General features: G+C 42.4%; 1 protein-coding gene across 1 annotated transcript in view; it reads left to right on the top strand.

Annotated features, from left to right (window-relative positions):
- The window catches only part of syt7a (synaptotagmin VIIa), an 87542-nt gene that overhangs the window by 19898 nt on the left and 50474 nt on the right, over positions 1-17170 (top strand). Inside the window, exon 2 of the mRNA XM_061035507.1 lies at positions 16125-16228. Coding sequence (XP_060891490.1) covers positions 16125-16228 — 104 coding nt within the window. The remainder of the gene's footprint in view (positions 1-16124; positions 16229-17170) is intronic.

Here is a 17170-nt window from a genome sequence, read left to right as displayed (position 1 = left end):
TAATGCGTTTTTTTTTTTGTTTTTTTTTCTGTTCAGCAGTGGTTGCAGATTCCCACAAACAAAATCAAATGTGAGCCAGGAAGCAATGATGTCACTTTATGCCACGTTCTGATGCCAAGTTTGATTTGCAGCTTAAGCTAGACTCATAGTTGATACAGTTGGTCAGGGCATGAAACACATGTAGAAAGGTTCATCTCTGACTGGATGATGGGCCACCAGCCACATGAATAAGGCCAAGGAAGACTTGTCAGAAGCATGGCCAGCTGGAAAAGGCGTTGGCGATGTGTCATATGAAACTAAAATATATATATATATCTGTTCTCATCAAACCATAACCTACTTGGCACATATGACTGTCAAGAATCAATCAGTCAATCTTTATTTTTAGCACCAATTCATAACAAATGTTATCTCGAGACACTTTACAAAAAGAACAAAGTGCAAACAGATTTATATTCGTTTTAAGGGGCTGAATTTGCGGTGTGACTAATGAGTGCACTGTGTCTCGTCTATTTTGGCATCACAGTAGAAAGCAGGCTAACGAGAAGCGTTGTGCATCTGTAGGCCTGCATGCCCATGCTCACTCACTGTCTTCCTCCAGCCAGGCCTTATGCATGGTCTCCTCTCCCCCCTCCCCATCGTCAGCCTGCCAGCCCTCAACTAGCACAGCCTTGAGGTAGGGCATGCTGGCAGTCCTCTGCGTCTGATTTTCTTTTTTTTTTTCCCTAAACGTGCTCTGGACTAATCCTATTTTGGGTTCTGCCTTTTGAGTGAAGGTTTGCACAATCTCTCCGGGCAAGATGAAGGAAGGAGTGACACTGCAGACCCCTCCCCTTACATATTATTACATCATCTGTTTATGACCACTCAACCGTTCAACCATACATCACCCAGGAAAGCTCTGGGTATGGCACTCCTTTCGCCAATCGTTAGACACAAGGGCACGAGACTCCTAAAGGAGCGGCACAAATCTTTGCGTTGAACTGCATGTGCCATTTTTCCTTCCTCCTCTTCCTCTTCCACATATTCTTCCTCGTCTCAGGTCTCATTCTCCATGACTGTCAGGCCACACAGGAATCCTCCAGAACAGCCTGGTGAATCACCCCGCATCCACAGGCTAACATGGCACACACAGCTCTAACATAACGCAAATATGCATGAACACATACTCACACGCACACTCAATCTCCCCACTAAACCTTACGTTTCTTGCATCAGTAAGTGTTTTCAAACAGTACAGTTTGGGCCACTTTACATACACTCACTAGATAACTGTCAGGGTTTGTGTAAAGCCACTCCATCCTTTTTTTTTCTTTTTTTTTCCCAAGATTTATTTTTGGGCATTTTGTGCCTTTATTAGAGAGACAGGACAGTGGATAGAGTCAGAAATCAGGGAGAGAGAGAGAGTGGGGAACGACATGCGGGAAAGGAGCCACAGGTTGGATTCGAACCTGGGTCGCCCGCCTGGAGGACTACAGCCTCGATACATGGGGCGTCGCCACCAGCGCCCCACTCCATCCTTGTGAATAGCCACATATTTTTTGAACAGAAGTGGTACATTTAGTAACAAAATGTTGACAAAGCACGGAGTGAGCCCAAGTAGTCGAATAATTGACGATTCATTTCAAAGAGCATTTTGGATTCCAACTCTAACAATGGAAATGCTCATTAAATAAGCATTATTCCATTACAGCTATATTTTTCATACATTTGTCTGTTTTCTCCAAATAAATCATGGCTCATAGTAGGGATGCCATTTTTTCTTTTTTTTTTTTAAGATTTTTTTTTGGGCTTTCAGTGCCTTTTATAGGAGATAGGACAGTGGACAGAGTTGGAAATCAGGGAGACAGAGAATGACATGCAGGAAATGAGCCACAGGTTGGATTTGAACCTGGGCTGCCCGCATGGAAGACTGCAGCTCCATACATGGGGGCGCGCGCACTAACCACTGCTCCACCAGCGCCCCAAGGGCTGTCATTTTTTCTTCAAAATTCCAACATTCATTTGAACCTTGGGGAGAGAGTTCACATTAGAACCGTAATGAGCCGTTTGAATTCAAAATATACAAACTATTAGCGCATCCTGCTGTCAGAAGTAGTTTGTCGTTTGATCTAGCAGACGGTGCTCACAGTGTAACTTCACCTTTTAATGCACGTTTGACCTTAGCAACAGAAGACAGTAATGTGGTGGCAAAAGCAACAGGTACTGATTCAGTAGATGCAAACTTTACCTGAGAGAGACTCCTCTCTCTGCAGACAGCAGCCCAATGCTTTGGTGGAGAGACACAGGGTGCTTTACAAACTCGCAACTCTCCAATCTGGCTTTCAAATTTTTGTGTGTGCCACAAACCTCTGTGCGCTGTGAATGAGAGTTCTTGTCAGCAGGGCATAAAAAAATTGATTATGTTTGAACAATACCGTGTCATGATCTAAATTAATTCAAAGTTTATTTTTTTTTAAAAGTTGACAGCACTAACTGATAGCCTATCTTGTTATTAATATATCAACTCATTAATACTTGATACGAAAATAACTCATACTTCAATTCACAGAATATAACAGTGGGAAATTGGGAACAGTGGTGGCAATCTCTGGATCTTTATGGAAGTAATGTTTTTTGATTAAATCTTTCACTGGATTTGGATCGTGGGTACTTACCGATGCAGTAGGACTATTTTTGTTGTAATATTATCAGGGCTCGACATTATAGCTGGCCCGCTGGCCCGGATGAATTATTGATAGAGTCCGGGCCAGCTGATTGCACGTTCAGTTAAAATACTGCCTGAAAAAAAATAGACTGCAGCACGTTCTCAATTTCACAGTGCTATCCTGTTATACCGTTGTTTTGTCAGTTTTGTCAGCGGATTTTTTACAGTAACTGTCAAGTCTTATCGTAGAATAAATTGTTATTCCAAGTCTAGAAGACAAATTGTTTCATTACGTGGTTATCTCTTATGTTGATTATAAGAATATAGATCACCCTGCACACAAAAAAGACATTCAACAATCAGTCAGATATAGGTTAAATCTGACCAATCGGATTAGACTACACAAATCTGTAGTCGGGAATATCCCTCTTTGGCCCCTTGCCTTTCTGACTTAGTAGTCTTTTTTTTTGTTGTTGTACGTTTGATATAATCGTTTTAACATACATTTTAAAAAAGGCTGAGTCCCATTCTTGATATTTGCACAAGTACATTTAATACACTTATGTACTGGGGGACTTGAACTGTGTGATTGAGCTGTGACATCTTGGTAATGTTTTTTTAGATAACAATAACACTGTACAATTTGCAGCTTTTTCAAGAGCGGTGCATTTCTAAGTGCAGGGGAGAAGATCGATGTCTAGGATGTTCAAGCAACAAATGCCACCACCCCACGTATGTCAAGCGCTTCAAACCCCCCCAAAAAAAGCCCTCAACTCATTTTGTCACGTTCATTTCATTGAAATACCAATGTTGGTAGCTGTCCCTAATTTCATGGGAATTCATTCAATGCTTGCTGAGACATGTCAGTGTGAACCTCAGTGAGGGGCTATCTGACTAACAAGCTCGCAGCAATGGTTCTGGTGTGTTCTGCTAGCGTGGTTGAAAAGGGTCTCTTTGGTTAGGGCTTTTCCCAACCTTAACCAAACCTAACAGAGCCGAACAGAGCTGAAGTGTTTTTTTGTTTGTTTGTTTTGTTAGAAAGAAGTCCAATGCAGCCAAATGTTTAATAGGATACTGATACCTCCATTTGGAGACTGTTCCTGGACAGCTTTGTGTTCTCAAGAGCCCTTCAATTGGCCTAAAGGTCAGGATGCATACAAATCACACAATGCAGTGTTTGTCCTTTTAGTAATTTAACAGACCTCATCGAAGGCTCGGGGCGGAGAGGCTGCCTCAACAGCATTAGTTATTCTTCGCCTACTCCATCTGGCCTATTACACATGACGAGAGTTATAGCTCTCTCACGGAGACTTAATAAATCAACCAAGGATCAGGTTAGTGCCGCCTCTTTGTTTTTCATTCCAATCACTATAAATAATGCTCATAATGTCTGTTAGATTGTTTGTGACAACTTAGTGCTCATATAATCACTGAATCAAGTACTCAGGGCTCTCAAGAGAATGCAGAGTAAAATTAGAGACAAGCTTTCCACACTTAGTCATATATTTATAGTAGACATACCGTGTTGCTCATTATCGCTCTGCCCAGGCAACATTTAAAGTGATTTCCAGCTAATAACTTAAATCTGTTCTCTTTCTTCCTCTCCAGCCTGAACTAACATCCCCTCTATTATTTCCCACCATCAGCTCCGCCTGCAATAGTTAGCCAAATGACATCCTTGTCATGATGTTAGGGTGATAATGTCAAGTAGGTGTGAGAGCTCTGCGTGTGTGTCACTCTGCTTAATGGCAGCCGCTAAAGCCTGCCATTTATTCTCTGCTGGCCTGCCAGCCAGACGGAATACCTTTCTGTTTTGGTTGACGTGACAAACAGTGACACGGTGCACAGTACTGCAGGTAATATGGCCACTCCTGCACCCAGAGGTCAAACTCACTGCATCAACAGCCGGGCCATGCCAGTGTCAGACTCATACCTCCGCAACAGTTCCTGTTAATGTGTTTGTGAGAATTAAGACAAGCTATTACTGTGTGGAGCCGGCCTGAAATGTCCTCAGGTGTTGCGTGGCTGCGTTAATGCAGACGGAAAATCGCAGGCAGCTCCCAGCTGAAATGAATGCCAAGAGAATTGGTAGTTGTGGGAAACTTTTATTTCCCACGAGCCCTTGAGTGTATCCTGCTGCCAGCGGGCGTCTGCATGGCTTTCGTCAATATGTCTCAGTCTGCTGGGTACTACCAGCTGTGAATTGTTGACAGTTATACAAGCAAACACATCAATGGGCAGTCAGGCAACAAAGAGTAGAGCTGTAGGCCCGTCTAAGATGACCGTGTGCTTATCAAGAGCAGATTATTGTTTGTACAGAGCCAGCTGCCCGCAGAAAGTAAAACATCAGTCTGTTGAACGGGCTGCATATTTTATCTGATCATTCATTATTAAATGTGCTGTTTGGAACAAACCCACTTTTAAGTCAGAGGGAGAAGATACATTAAAGCCTATAGGAGATGTTATAGGATGTATTTCATTACTTTAATTCGTCCTTCCTTTGACATTGGCTGATGCTAATGAGAGTTATTTTCTGTGGTGTCTTTCCAGCTGGAGTCTAAAAGCAGAGGGGTATTTAAATGTCCCCCTGACACCGAGCCAATGCAGTGCCGTCCCTTAGGCTCCTGCTCAGTCCACTGTACTGAAGAGGACAGGTTCACTTCAACCGTGGTGAATTTCTAATGTTAATGCAAAGCCGCTGAAAGGAAAGGTCACCTCGGGGGGGAAAGGGTGGCCACTGGAGGGATGGGATTTGCTGCTCCATCAGACGAGAGCAGCAGCCACCACACAGCTATAATTCACACTGTGGTCGTGGAGTTACTGTTCTCCTCTTGCGCGTCTATGACGGCGTAATTTAAAGTCGAGAAGCCTGTTGCACTAAAACAACACTGGGCCCATCATTTCTTCCGAAGTAATGCCATTTAGCTGTTGTACACTTGTACACTTCCTCTTCTCAACCTCCTGACATCAGTTGTTAGAAGGTTGTGGTCGCGGGCGGAGCAGATTATCAGTCATCACACCAGCAGAGGGTACAAGTTAGTCAGTGTGAGGATTTGACTTCAGGGAGAGGCTGCCACTTGCAGAAAGACAGAAATGCAAAGACAGACTTACAGTTGGAGAGACGGACACACACGTTCCATCAGGCCACTCGAGGTCGGCCTTTTACTGGGTTTTTTTTATGGAGTCTAAAGGTTGGTGACTTTGGCCATGTTGTGGTCGAATAAAAGCTCTAACCTCTAGCTAGAGGCTTGGGTTTGACATGTCCTCTGTTTTTACTGCGTGGTCTGTCAGAACAGGTCATAACAACCCTTCATCTTTTACTGAATAATAACAGCAAAGATGGAGACCTCCAGCTAGTCACGAATCCAAATAAATAAATTAAGGACCAATTTGAATCTGTATGGATTTTTCACCGGAACTTTGCTCTCTCTCTCTGTGTGTGTGTGTGTGTGTGTGTATCCTGTATCATGTGAAAATATCAAGCTTAGCTCATTGTGTGTTGTGCTTATTGCAGATTTGCTGAGACAACTCTTCTTCACTGTCATTTGCCTGTCATTCAGCTGTCATTCAATTAAAGTTGCACTTGCCCTGCCAATACTTTAATTAAACCCTCTTAATTGTTTTCCCATTTCTGAAGGAGTGGAAAATTTAGGCTAACATTTTTAAGTGAAGAGGCGCACTGAAAATTGGTAATGGATACACAAGTGTGCACACGTGCGCACATGAACACAAACACACACATGCAATGAAGGTATATAACTCTGGCCTCTAGCCTAAGGCAAATACAATTGACTCTGACTCGGATTAGATTTTATAATACCACCCACATAATACATCTGGAGCATCTGAGACCTCTTTGTCTTGGTTGATGTCACCAGCAGTGAGCTGATGATGTGGGCAGAGGGGGACTGCAGGCCTGTATGCATATGCACAAGCTTCACAAATTGCTTCTCAATAGCATTACAGTTTAGTCTCTCTTCCCAAACTCCCACTCTGCTGTTTCCTGCACTATTCTCTCTCCACTTTCTTGGTTTCTTAACATCCTTAAAGCACATGCATATGTGTTCCCACTCATGTCACTGTGAGTAAGCTGTGTCAAGTTGGGCATTATGCGTTTGCAATTTTGAGAGCAGCTGATTGCGCCTTTTTAATTCAAAAGGCAATAACTAAAACATGACTTTGTACAGTGGAGCAGAGAGCAGTTTACATTAAGAGAATGTAGGATTGAAGAGGAGTCAGCCAAAAATGTTTGGCACAACATTCAAGGCTATTACCGTTTTTGGCCTCGATAAAGATATCTATTCATTCCATCTCGGGGAAATTGGACAATGTGTGATTTATGCAGTCCTTTATAGTTTGCCTTTCTTTAAAAGCCCTCTCAAAGGCAGGGCTTGTCAAGTCACTGCAGAGAAACCAACTGGGCAACTTTTTCTTACACGTTAAAGTAGTGTGCATGGGACTTTACTCATAATTTCCCAGTTTTTCCACAATTTCCCAGTTTGGGATCAATAAAGTAATTCTATTCTATTCTGTTCTATAAGCGATTCCTTTGATTTCAAATGTGGAGACTGGAAATGTCTAACTGGCATTGGCCTTGCATTGCCAGACCAGTGTGCTGCTCGTTAGCTAGTTCCAACACATAACTTTAATGTATCAACTTTGATTTAACACTGAGATTATTTGCATGATGTGACAGCCAACACTTTACATTTGTACGCAACATGAGCTGCCCTTTATCTTGTTTAAATCTGATGCAATAGCAAAAATCAGATGGCCCATTTCAGTGGCAGCAATCTTGGTTGACAAAAATGCCTCAATAGTGCTTTAACCAACCCATAAATAAAGGAATTTAATTGGTTCACCCCCCGAGTCAGGGGCTTGAGGGACTTCTGTGTGTTTAAACCAAATCCAATGCTGAGTCCAAGAGACCCGGGAGTCACATACACGCCTCACTCAAAAATTGCGGATTTTTAGCAGCCTGGAACAAAATGATTGTCTTCATCAGCACACACTGTACTGGGTTAGGTTTTTTAAATAGTGTATCCATTTTGATTTACTGAAGGATACGAGTTAGGCATAGTCGTCCTGATTGACTGCAGGCGCAATTTAACAAGTTTGTCGAGAGGCTTCAACCCCGTCCTCAGCTCCAGCTTTTAGCCAGTTGTAAGGTTGACTGAAAGTAATGTTGAGCCAACTTTTCCCGCATTGCGACTGCAACCGACGTTCTTCCAAAGCCCCTTTCAGTAACACATGGGTTACGTCACTCAGCTTTGTCCATACAGTCTATGGTCTGAACAGTTAAGGGTCTGGGATGGTTACCGCAGTCTATATTCAAAACATTGGGAAGAGCTGTCTCCCCTCTGCCCCCCCTTTCTCCGCCTCATGAGTCGGAAGGCGCACGCAGGTTGCCATGTCATGGACACTCAAGCTTCTCTTTAACCAGCTCTGCATCAGTCTTGAAACATTTCTGCTTTTTAGCCTCTGAATTTTTCAAAAGCGCCTCCAATATTTATACTAGTTTTACAACGGTTTTGATCGTGGAGCTTTTAGAAAATGGCTTTTTTTAGGTCGGGTTGAATCAGTTGTATCTGAACCAGTTCACTTGCCCGCTTCCATCGCTACAATGCCTGTTGGTTTCCTGTTTGCCTGGCAAAGTGGGGGGTGCCTTAAAAACTACCTCCCTTCTCTGGTCCAAAAGCAAACAAACCACTCCGCACTGAAATCGAAACACTGGCTGCTGCATGTTGTCAGAAGTAGCATATTTCCATGCTTAGTTATAGATACACGAGTAACAATAGAAAAACCAAGACCAAAGAAGTGCAGTATAAGAAATCTGTGAGGTGCTGTTTTATTACAAACCCTAACCGCCCTACAACAAATAAAATAGGCTATATAAAGGCAGTTTAATGGCTCTGAACCTGGAATAATGTTAGTCACGGCTGACTTACTTTACAGCTCACAAGCTCATTACTGAGATGGACACTAGTCTACCTCCAGAGTATCAACAGCCACCATGTGGACTTAAGTCAATAAAGTCAAGGGCATCGGCTGGGCGGGTGAGTAATAGGTTGTTTTGAACTGTGACGGGAAGCCGAAACATCCTAAAGCTCTGGGTCCACTTAACAGAAGAATGCTCATTCAGCTTCATCAAGTTTGTGAAATATATTAGTCATTTGTCCCAGTGGGACTCAAACATCATGATCATATTTCTGAATAATTTCTACACCTGTCTAACCAGACACAATGAAAGTAACGTAGATATGTAAATGTCTTTTAAAGTGATTTGGAGATAAATGTGTGTAGTTAATTATTTACGCAAGTTTAATGGAAGCAGGGATACTTAAAATTTTGAAAAGTCAGTTTGTCAAGAGTGGGCGGATTGTCCTTGGTAAATATGTGGAGTCCTTCCCATTACTAAGATATGAAAGTCATCCATTTCAAGCCTGAAGAGTTAATTCAGTCTTCAGTCTGAGTTTGAGATGGGGACAAAATTCTGGAACAGACACTGCTAGATTATGTGATGGATCAAGACCATGCATACTGTATAAGTAAGTCCTACTGAGGGAAATAATGAGGATTAGATATAACTCAAATGGTATCTTTGCCACTCATTCAATCAGTATTAAAGAAAAAGATTATATTACTTTACCCCCCACTGAGAAAGAACCTTGACAACAATTCAGATTAAAGGACATTAGGATACACAATTATTATTATTTTTTTAGATTTTGCTTAGTTTCCTACTTGTATTTATCATAAAGGTTCCAGCCTCTTTGAAAAAAATGATGTTATGTATGCCTCTTTGTGTATGCTGAATTGGAGAAAAAAAATCAGAAACCACCAATTTAATATTTTGGTGCAGTATGTCATTTTAAAAGTATTATTCAGGGCTGGCCCCCAAGAAATAAATCATCTTGATCATCTTGCTGTGTGCTTGCCACAGTAAGATGCTTCCTTAATGCTTGATTAACATTAACATCTTACAGAAGTTAAGAAGACAAATTCTTTAAAAGCTTTACAAAGTAATGAAGGTCAGGTTTATGTTTTGTTGACTATAAAAAAGAAAGAAAAAGTCCACACCAAAGACTAAGTGAGGTCTTTTAAGTGCTCAAGTGCTTGCCAAAGATGCGTTCTTAATATATAATGTTTATATGTTTCTGTGTGAATGTAAGTGGTAGAATCAGCTAGATATTTGAGCTTGATTTTAAATGTATCAAAACATTATCACAGTCTCGGCTCACTAACACCCAGGGTGTCCAGATCATGCTCCAGATCATGTCGGGTTTTATGGGCAATTGGCCCATTCGGTGTCAGATGTGCTAATAAGATGATGTTTGCCATCACTAGTGACACCAGGCATGTGTCACATGATGTGTCGCTGGTCCAGCTCCAGCCCGGCTCGTCCCTGGGCTGAGACGGACCTTCTCCCACATGTGAGAGCAGACAGAATGTGGGAGGCGGTCCTTTTCTACTGTGACAGCACAGCAGGGCTGCAGCTGAGCCACAGGGAGCATACGGGGACAGAGGGCGGACTCGATACCAACGGTCTACAGGGCGTGAAGAGACACTCACTCTGACCACAGGTGCTCCCTCTGTCCACCACCTGTCAAAGTCTCACTGGTCCATCCACACATCCCAGTGATGTGCAGCACATGGCACTTCACTGTCCACTGTGGTCTGAGATTTCCGTAGTTTGATTCACTGTTAAAATATATTTGCACAAGCTAACACGTTTCTCCAGCAAGCCTTGGATCCAAGTCACGATCACAGCCACAGCACTGAAGCAGCTTGTGCCTCTGTCCCAACAGAAACCAGGCAGTTTGAAGGATGCTGTTGTGAAAGAAATGACCAGAGTGATTGTGACTTGTTGCCTATTTTTTGGACAGCAAATGATGTTTTTAGATAATAGCACTGATCCTCGTTCATGCTTACACAAAACGAGTGATGTGAGAACGCAGTCGGATATAATCAGGAGAATTCAACTGGAGCGAGTGGGAGGAGCGTGTGACGTTTACACCGTGCGATCAGTGCACGACTGAAATTCTCCAGAAATATTCAGGCGTCCATACAGCGTGTAAAAAATTGGCTTTGGATAGCAGACATCAAGTGAACTCAACAGATTAGATGTTGGCCAACAAACCCGATGCTTGTTGGCCAACATCAGGTTTGAAATGTATTTAAGAGGGTAGTTTAGAAGCTATTTGAAATCTTCAGAGCTGCCATTTAAAAAAAAAAAAAAAAATTTGTAAATCAAAACAAATACCAGTGCCCACTTATCCAGTGGTACACTCATTCAGAAGGCTGTGGGAGGGGTTTACAGTGATGTCTGTATGAAGAAGACAACGGCAATCATCTGTCGCACATCCTACTTGAGATGACGTTCTGTTGAGACTTGCCAGACGGTCTGGCTCTGCAACAACAACAACACTAAAGGGCTGAAGCATGCCAAAACAACAGGTCACCCTTTTTAGCATGGCACAGCACTGGTAGAAGCCTCCTCTGAGCTCCCTGTGTGAAATGTCACTCCGTCAGTCGATTAGACAATGACTTTATTTACCTGGAACCATTGTAATTATTCATTTTATCCACATCTCCCCCGTTGAATCAATTTCACGCTCTTCCCACACAAATTATTTTGTGGACAGAGCACATGGGAAATATTGAGTTTGGACATAGCTTACTGCTCGGGCTGTTCACAACCAAACATTCCTTTGTCTTGAGAAATAACTAATGCATTAAATTACATTGTGTAACTTAGCCAGGAGCCACACAGATGCACTTTGAATTACTCAGAATCATAATATCACTGGAGGTAATATTCTGCAGTTGCACTTAGATTGTGCTTCAGAGGGGACATCTGAGTGACATCTGAGGATTACTCCAACAGCAGCTCAGTGGCTATAGAGGGGGCAGAACCCAGACTCGGATACAAGGAGGGGGCACTTTGAAGTGGCGATTAGGCTCTGAGCTTTGCACCCCGAGCTTCTGAGGCTCTGCCCTCCCCGCCACCTCAGTCGGAGCAGAAAGATGCGGCGTGGCAGCTCTGCTGACTGGACACTGCTCCAGTTCCGCCTGTCCAATTAACAATTTCTTCCACCCCTGAGGACTGGTCCCTTTCTGCTTGGCTTAGCTCACTGCATGTGGGCCAGATCACCTACATGCACCGCGCCGCTTTGGGAAACCACAGTTATGCTTTTAAAGCAAGTTATGCCTCTGCCTCTCCCTTAAATATACATATTAAACCTCCTGAAGAGGACTAAGTATTTGTTTTCCTCTTCAGTAGAGGGGTTTACTACAAGCCCATTTACACCATCAGCGTCACCGCTCACCCCACGACACAGGGCCGTTCATTTTCTTTTTTTATGTGCACATAAAAGAAGATAGGCACGGAAATGTGAAACAAACAGGCGACTTTCAAGTTCAAGAGCACTCTGACTTCTTAAGGCTTACGATCAAAGGGTTCGATAGCTTGGTCAGCTATTTTGTCTCTTTTAAGATTCGATTCATCATCCTGGATATGGAAATATCTTTCATTCCCCAACGAGTGAAATAGATAAGAAAGCAGTAGTTCTCCTCCCGAGAAATCCTCTCCTTATTCCCTTTTTCAGGCGTATAAACACTGTTTTATGTTTGACCCTACAAATGTGTCACCTGCTGGAGCATTTCAAAGTGGAGGTTTTGTTCAAGGAGAAAGATGAAGTGAATTTCCTGAGCGCTGTGATGGCTGTTTGTAGTGCCGGCTTCTCCGTCTCTAATGACGCCTTAGCCCTAGTGCTGAGGATTTGCATATCTCCCTAATTCCTTAACACAGAGTATTTCCTTTTATTCCTCTGCTCTGCCTGCCCACAGTGCTTCTTTAAAAAAAAAACTCGTTTTATTCCATGAGGTGGGAAGCAGAATACAGCCGTCCATTACCGAGAGCAGTAACACAGCCTCTTTGGACGCAGCTTTTTATTTGGAGGCTTTTTACTCCCTTAGCTCTCATGACTGACACAGATCATAAACTATACTAACCACCTACCCCACCCCTCGACCTTCACAGAGAACACAGGACTTAAAGCCCTACATCAGCTGCTGGCTTTCCCAGATCCACCTGACTCCCCTCCGAACACCAGTATATCCATCACTGAGCCACTTAGCACTGAGGCTAACATGGAGGCCTTTAGTGGGAGACCAGTGTCTTTATTTAAGATCCATTTCTGATTCTGTGGTACATAATGGGCTCAACGTTATTGACCTCTCTATGAAGATACAGTGGAAGAGTATAGTCAGTGTGTCTATTTCTAAACGTCTATGAATAGAGATATTCATCATTCAGGAGCTGGCGATGTCTGCTGACCCGCTCATGCCTAACGAGGGCATGGACGTGATGTCATTTGACCATTTAAAGTGTCGTTGGCTGTAAATCATACATGAAGAGGGATATCAAACAGCCATTAACCTTATTGTGTATCTACCTTCTCAATCAGAACATGATCAGTAAGGCTGGATGGTGTACTTTTCAGTCTAAGTCACTTTTTGTTACGATATAAACTCGTTCAGTGTGTGATGTTTACCGTCACTTAATATTTTAGCTGCCATGAAATAACTCAATAAAAAAAGGATCAAACTTTTCACCTTTTTGATCCTGCAATGCACAAAAGGTCTGTAAAACTGATTTTTTTTCAGTCAATCAAAAATCTGATTCGTCCCTGCAAGCCTAAGAACGACCTAAAAGATCATGCCCAACATATCCTGCAGAGCTTTTCACTACTATTAGCACTATGGAGCGATCCATTGATGAATGCTTTCTGTTTTTTTGCATGGGTTTTAATGAATACACATTTTACAAGCAGGTCCTTCCAAGCGAAATGATTCTCCTGTTAATTAAATAACAATTAAAATGTGGACGAATGGATAAGTCTAAAGGTAAGAAAACAGTCAAAATTGAACACGGCCAAACACTGTCCAAAACCGTATTGCATGTCGCCTACTGTCCATATGCCTGTGCTGAATGTGGTGGCGTATTGCTCCGGTTGACTGGTTATATGCCAGTTTAACCTGGCACAGCCTACAAACGAGATGCCACACAGTCACTGTGCAGGTTTACATCAAGGCAGCAGAGCGGGGAGAGCAGGCCCATTGACCGGAGCTACAGCCTGGCTAGTGGCACGTGGCTGCGTATAGCTTCGGCGCAACATTTCACCAGCATTGTGGGCCTACATTAATAACAATATAATAATTCTTTCCTTATGGTGCCCTCTAGTGAGGGTGGAGTTGTCAACTTGCACACATCCTGAGTGCTTGCTATTCCACTGATCAACAAGTGGCGGTAACAAACAAAGAAATGTAGAAAAGCACATTCTGTTAATGTGAGGATAACCGATTATACATTGCTTTTGCTACATTTGCACAGAAACTGCTTAGAAATCACCAATAGTGTCATGGTATCACAAAAAGGGAAATGATCACTGTCAGATTACTACGAGTAAGACTTGCACATAAAATGTGAGTGTACTCACTTTAGAAAAACAAGTACATTTATGGGTAAGGATGAAAAATTTAAGCAAATATGTAAAGATGAAATCCTACACTATATGGCTCCTATAGAGAGGATTAAGGAGCCTTTAGAGACAGTGAGTGTATTTTGAATTTTTTTGGCTTCTTCTGCTCCTACCAGCCTGTACATGACAGGCTGCTGCTAAACACCTGCTGTAATCTCATCACGCTGCTGAACGGAGTGAGGATTTTGCTCCAAAAAGTTAGAATAATGAGTTAGTCTTTGTAACTTCAGAACAGTGTCCCAGATGTATTATCCATGTAGTATGGTGTTGCTACGATACTGTTTCACGGATCTGTCTGTTCTCTACAGATAAAGAGGCTTTTAATTCAGGACACTTAGATACAGTAACATCAGCTCGTGTAGCATTCCCCTCACTTTTTCTGAGGTTGTCAGATGGTTTTCATGGTCACAGTTTACTGTTGTGTGAACAGTGAAAACATCAAGGTCACTCAGAGGGAATGCATTGTCCTGTCCTAATCTACCTGGATACATTCCATCAGAATTATGTTAAGGAGTAAGATTTTGCCTATAGCTGAAGCAGCATTTCAAGTTTTACCCCAAGCGTTAGTATTTATGTTCTTGAGATTTTTTGTATTTCTATGTATTTGTGAAAGACAGAGAAGACCTTGTTGTTATGAGCCTTTACCGTCCATCCATCCAACACACAAACATCTGTTTTATGCCATTACCTTCAGAATGTATGCTCTGCCTGTTAAGTTTCCGTCCACGGGCTTTGCTATTCTATATGTACTCTCTGTTTCCTGACTGCGGGTGGCCTCAGGTGTCACGTTGACTTCAAAACCGTGCTTGTGGCTGATGGAAAGACCGTAGAATACAATGCTGGTCCCCGTTTTTTATTTTCCATATGAAACAAGTTTACCCTCCACTGTTTCTTCCCCCTTTTTTTTTTGCTCCCACAGGATATGGTGAGGTGGAATATAAAGCAGAGGGGTGATGGAGGAGTGGGATCAAAAGACCACTTGTGACAAGCTAAAGGAAGGAAAGGAGACAGCTAGTGGGGAGATGACAAACCCAGTTATTGAAAGGAAATCATCAGTGTTTGTCACTCAGAGTGGAAATGCATCACGATGCCAGCTTATCACTGTATATTTAGGAGTTGTAGGGGGGGAGGGAACGACAACTTTGAATACATTAGCATCTTCCCTGTTGTGCAAATTCAGAAGCTCAATGATGCTTTTAACTTATAGGCAATATGTTGATTTAAATGTACGAAAATAGCACTGAAGTGCTCATGAGTTCAAGTGAATATACTGTCCCTTGTACAACCTGCATGTAAATTTAAGCAGGCAACACACACAAAAACCCACTGAGTCACATGCAAGCAGCAATAGATGATGTTTTTTTTTTTTCTGACTGGCTTCCAGAGCCACCTCTCTCACCAGGCTTCTACTGATACCCATTAATCATGAGCTCTCTTGTATTGTCAGCCAAGCCTCCCCTCAGCCCTCCCCTACTGCCTCCCCTCCCCTCTCCCCTCCCCCTCTCTTCACTTTCAGCCTGTCAGTTAACAAGCTGTGACACCATGACAGTGATGTGTGTGCAGCTGACTGATGGCTGGCTGCAGCCCTTATTGAATAGGTATTGAAATGCTCCGGCATGCAGGGGGCAGTGATGGGATTGTATTTCTAATCTCCGTATGACAGTATGTAGAAATAGCCTCTCTGCTTAAGGTATTCAATTAGACGAGGTGGGAGATGGCCCAGCCTTTGTTTTGGCTCGCCCCCTTTGACAAAATGATTTACTGTGGTGTGCAATGCCTCTGTTGCAACTATTCCATGTTTATATTTGACAAATGATAAAGAAAATGTCATGTATGCAATGAAGCAACTAATTTTTCTCTTCCACCCTGTGTGTGTGTGTGTGTGTGTGTGTGTGTGTGTGTGTGTGTGTGTGTGTGTGTGTGTGTGCATGCAGGCTCAGTGTCCCTCAGTGTGTTCCTGGTCTCCCTCGCAGTGACAGTGTGTGCTGTTTGGCTGGTGGCTCTTTGTGGCGTCTGTGGTTGGTGTCAACGCAAGCTGGTGAGTTAGCACACACACATGCACTCACACACAATCATTCAAGCTTCACTAACACGTATTCTTTAGCTCGCAGAAACACGCTTTGCCTTCTTAGTATGCTTTAATAATCCGAGTGCCTTAAGTATCAGTGTCTGCAATGAGTTTACTAAAGAAAATTACAATTTAGTGCATTTCAGGAGAGGAGGCACAACAAGTTGAAATATAATGAAAATCTCTGCAATTATGAGGTGCGTTCTTGTTAAACTCAGAGTCTGTGTTACAACATTTGAGTGGTAGACGAGCTATTCAGATCTTTCACTTCTTAAGAATAATAAAGTGTAAAATAAAATCCAATAAAGTGTAAAAATATTTGGGGCGCTGGTGGCACAGTGTTTAGAGCGCCAACCCATGTATGGAGGCTAAAGTCCTCAAAGTGGGCGGTCCAGGTTCAAATCCGGCCTGCGGCTCCTTTCCTCGCATGTCATTCCCAACTCTCTCTCTCCCTGATTTCCAGCTCTATCCACTGTCGTCTATATTAAAGACGCAAAAAGCCCAAAAGTAATTATTAAAAAAAAAAAAAGGTGTACAAATATTTCAGCTTCAGTACAAAGCCCAGTTTCAAACACCTTCTCCAAACATTATCTCAAAGTGTTAGTATAAGCAACGAAAGGTATATTTAAAAAAAGAGTCATTCTGGAGAGAAATGGCACCTGAGGCATGTATATTAGATTTTCTGGGTAAGATAATTAGATTGTAAATATTAATGAATCGATCTGAAGTAGTTTTATTGTTGTGTGTGGTAAACCCGGTTTACTTGAAATTCCGTTATATATAATTAAACCATGTTCATAACATTGTTGTGCTCAAATCGAAAAGCACCTAGTGATCATGTTCACAGACAATATTTCAAATATTTAATGAAACTACATTTCTCCACAGCTCTTGAATAAAAAACATTTTTTT

Source organism: Labrus mixtus, chromosome 4 (assembly GCF_963584025.1).
Source record: "Labrus mixtus chromosome 4, fLabMix1.1, whole genome shotgun sequence".
Classification (NCBI taxonomy): Eukaryota; Metazoa; Chordata; class Actinopteri; order Labriformes; family Labridae; genus Labrus; species Labrus mixtus.
Note: the sequence above shows the minus strand (reverse complement) of the source record. Positions and strands in the feature narration are given on the sequence as shown.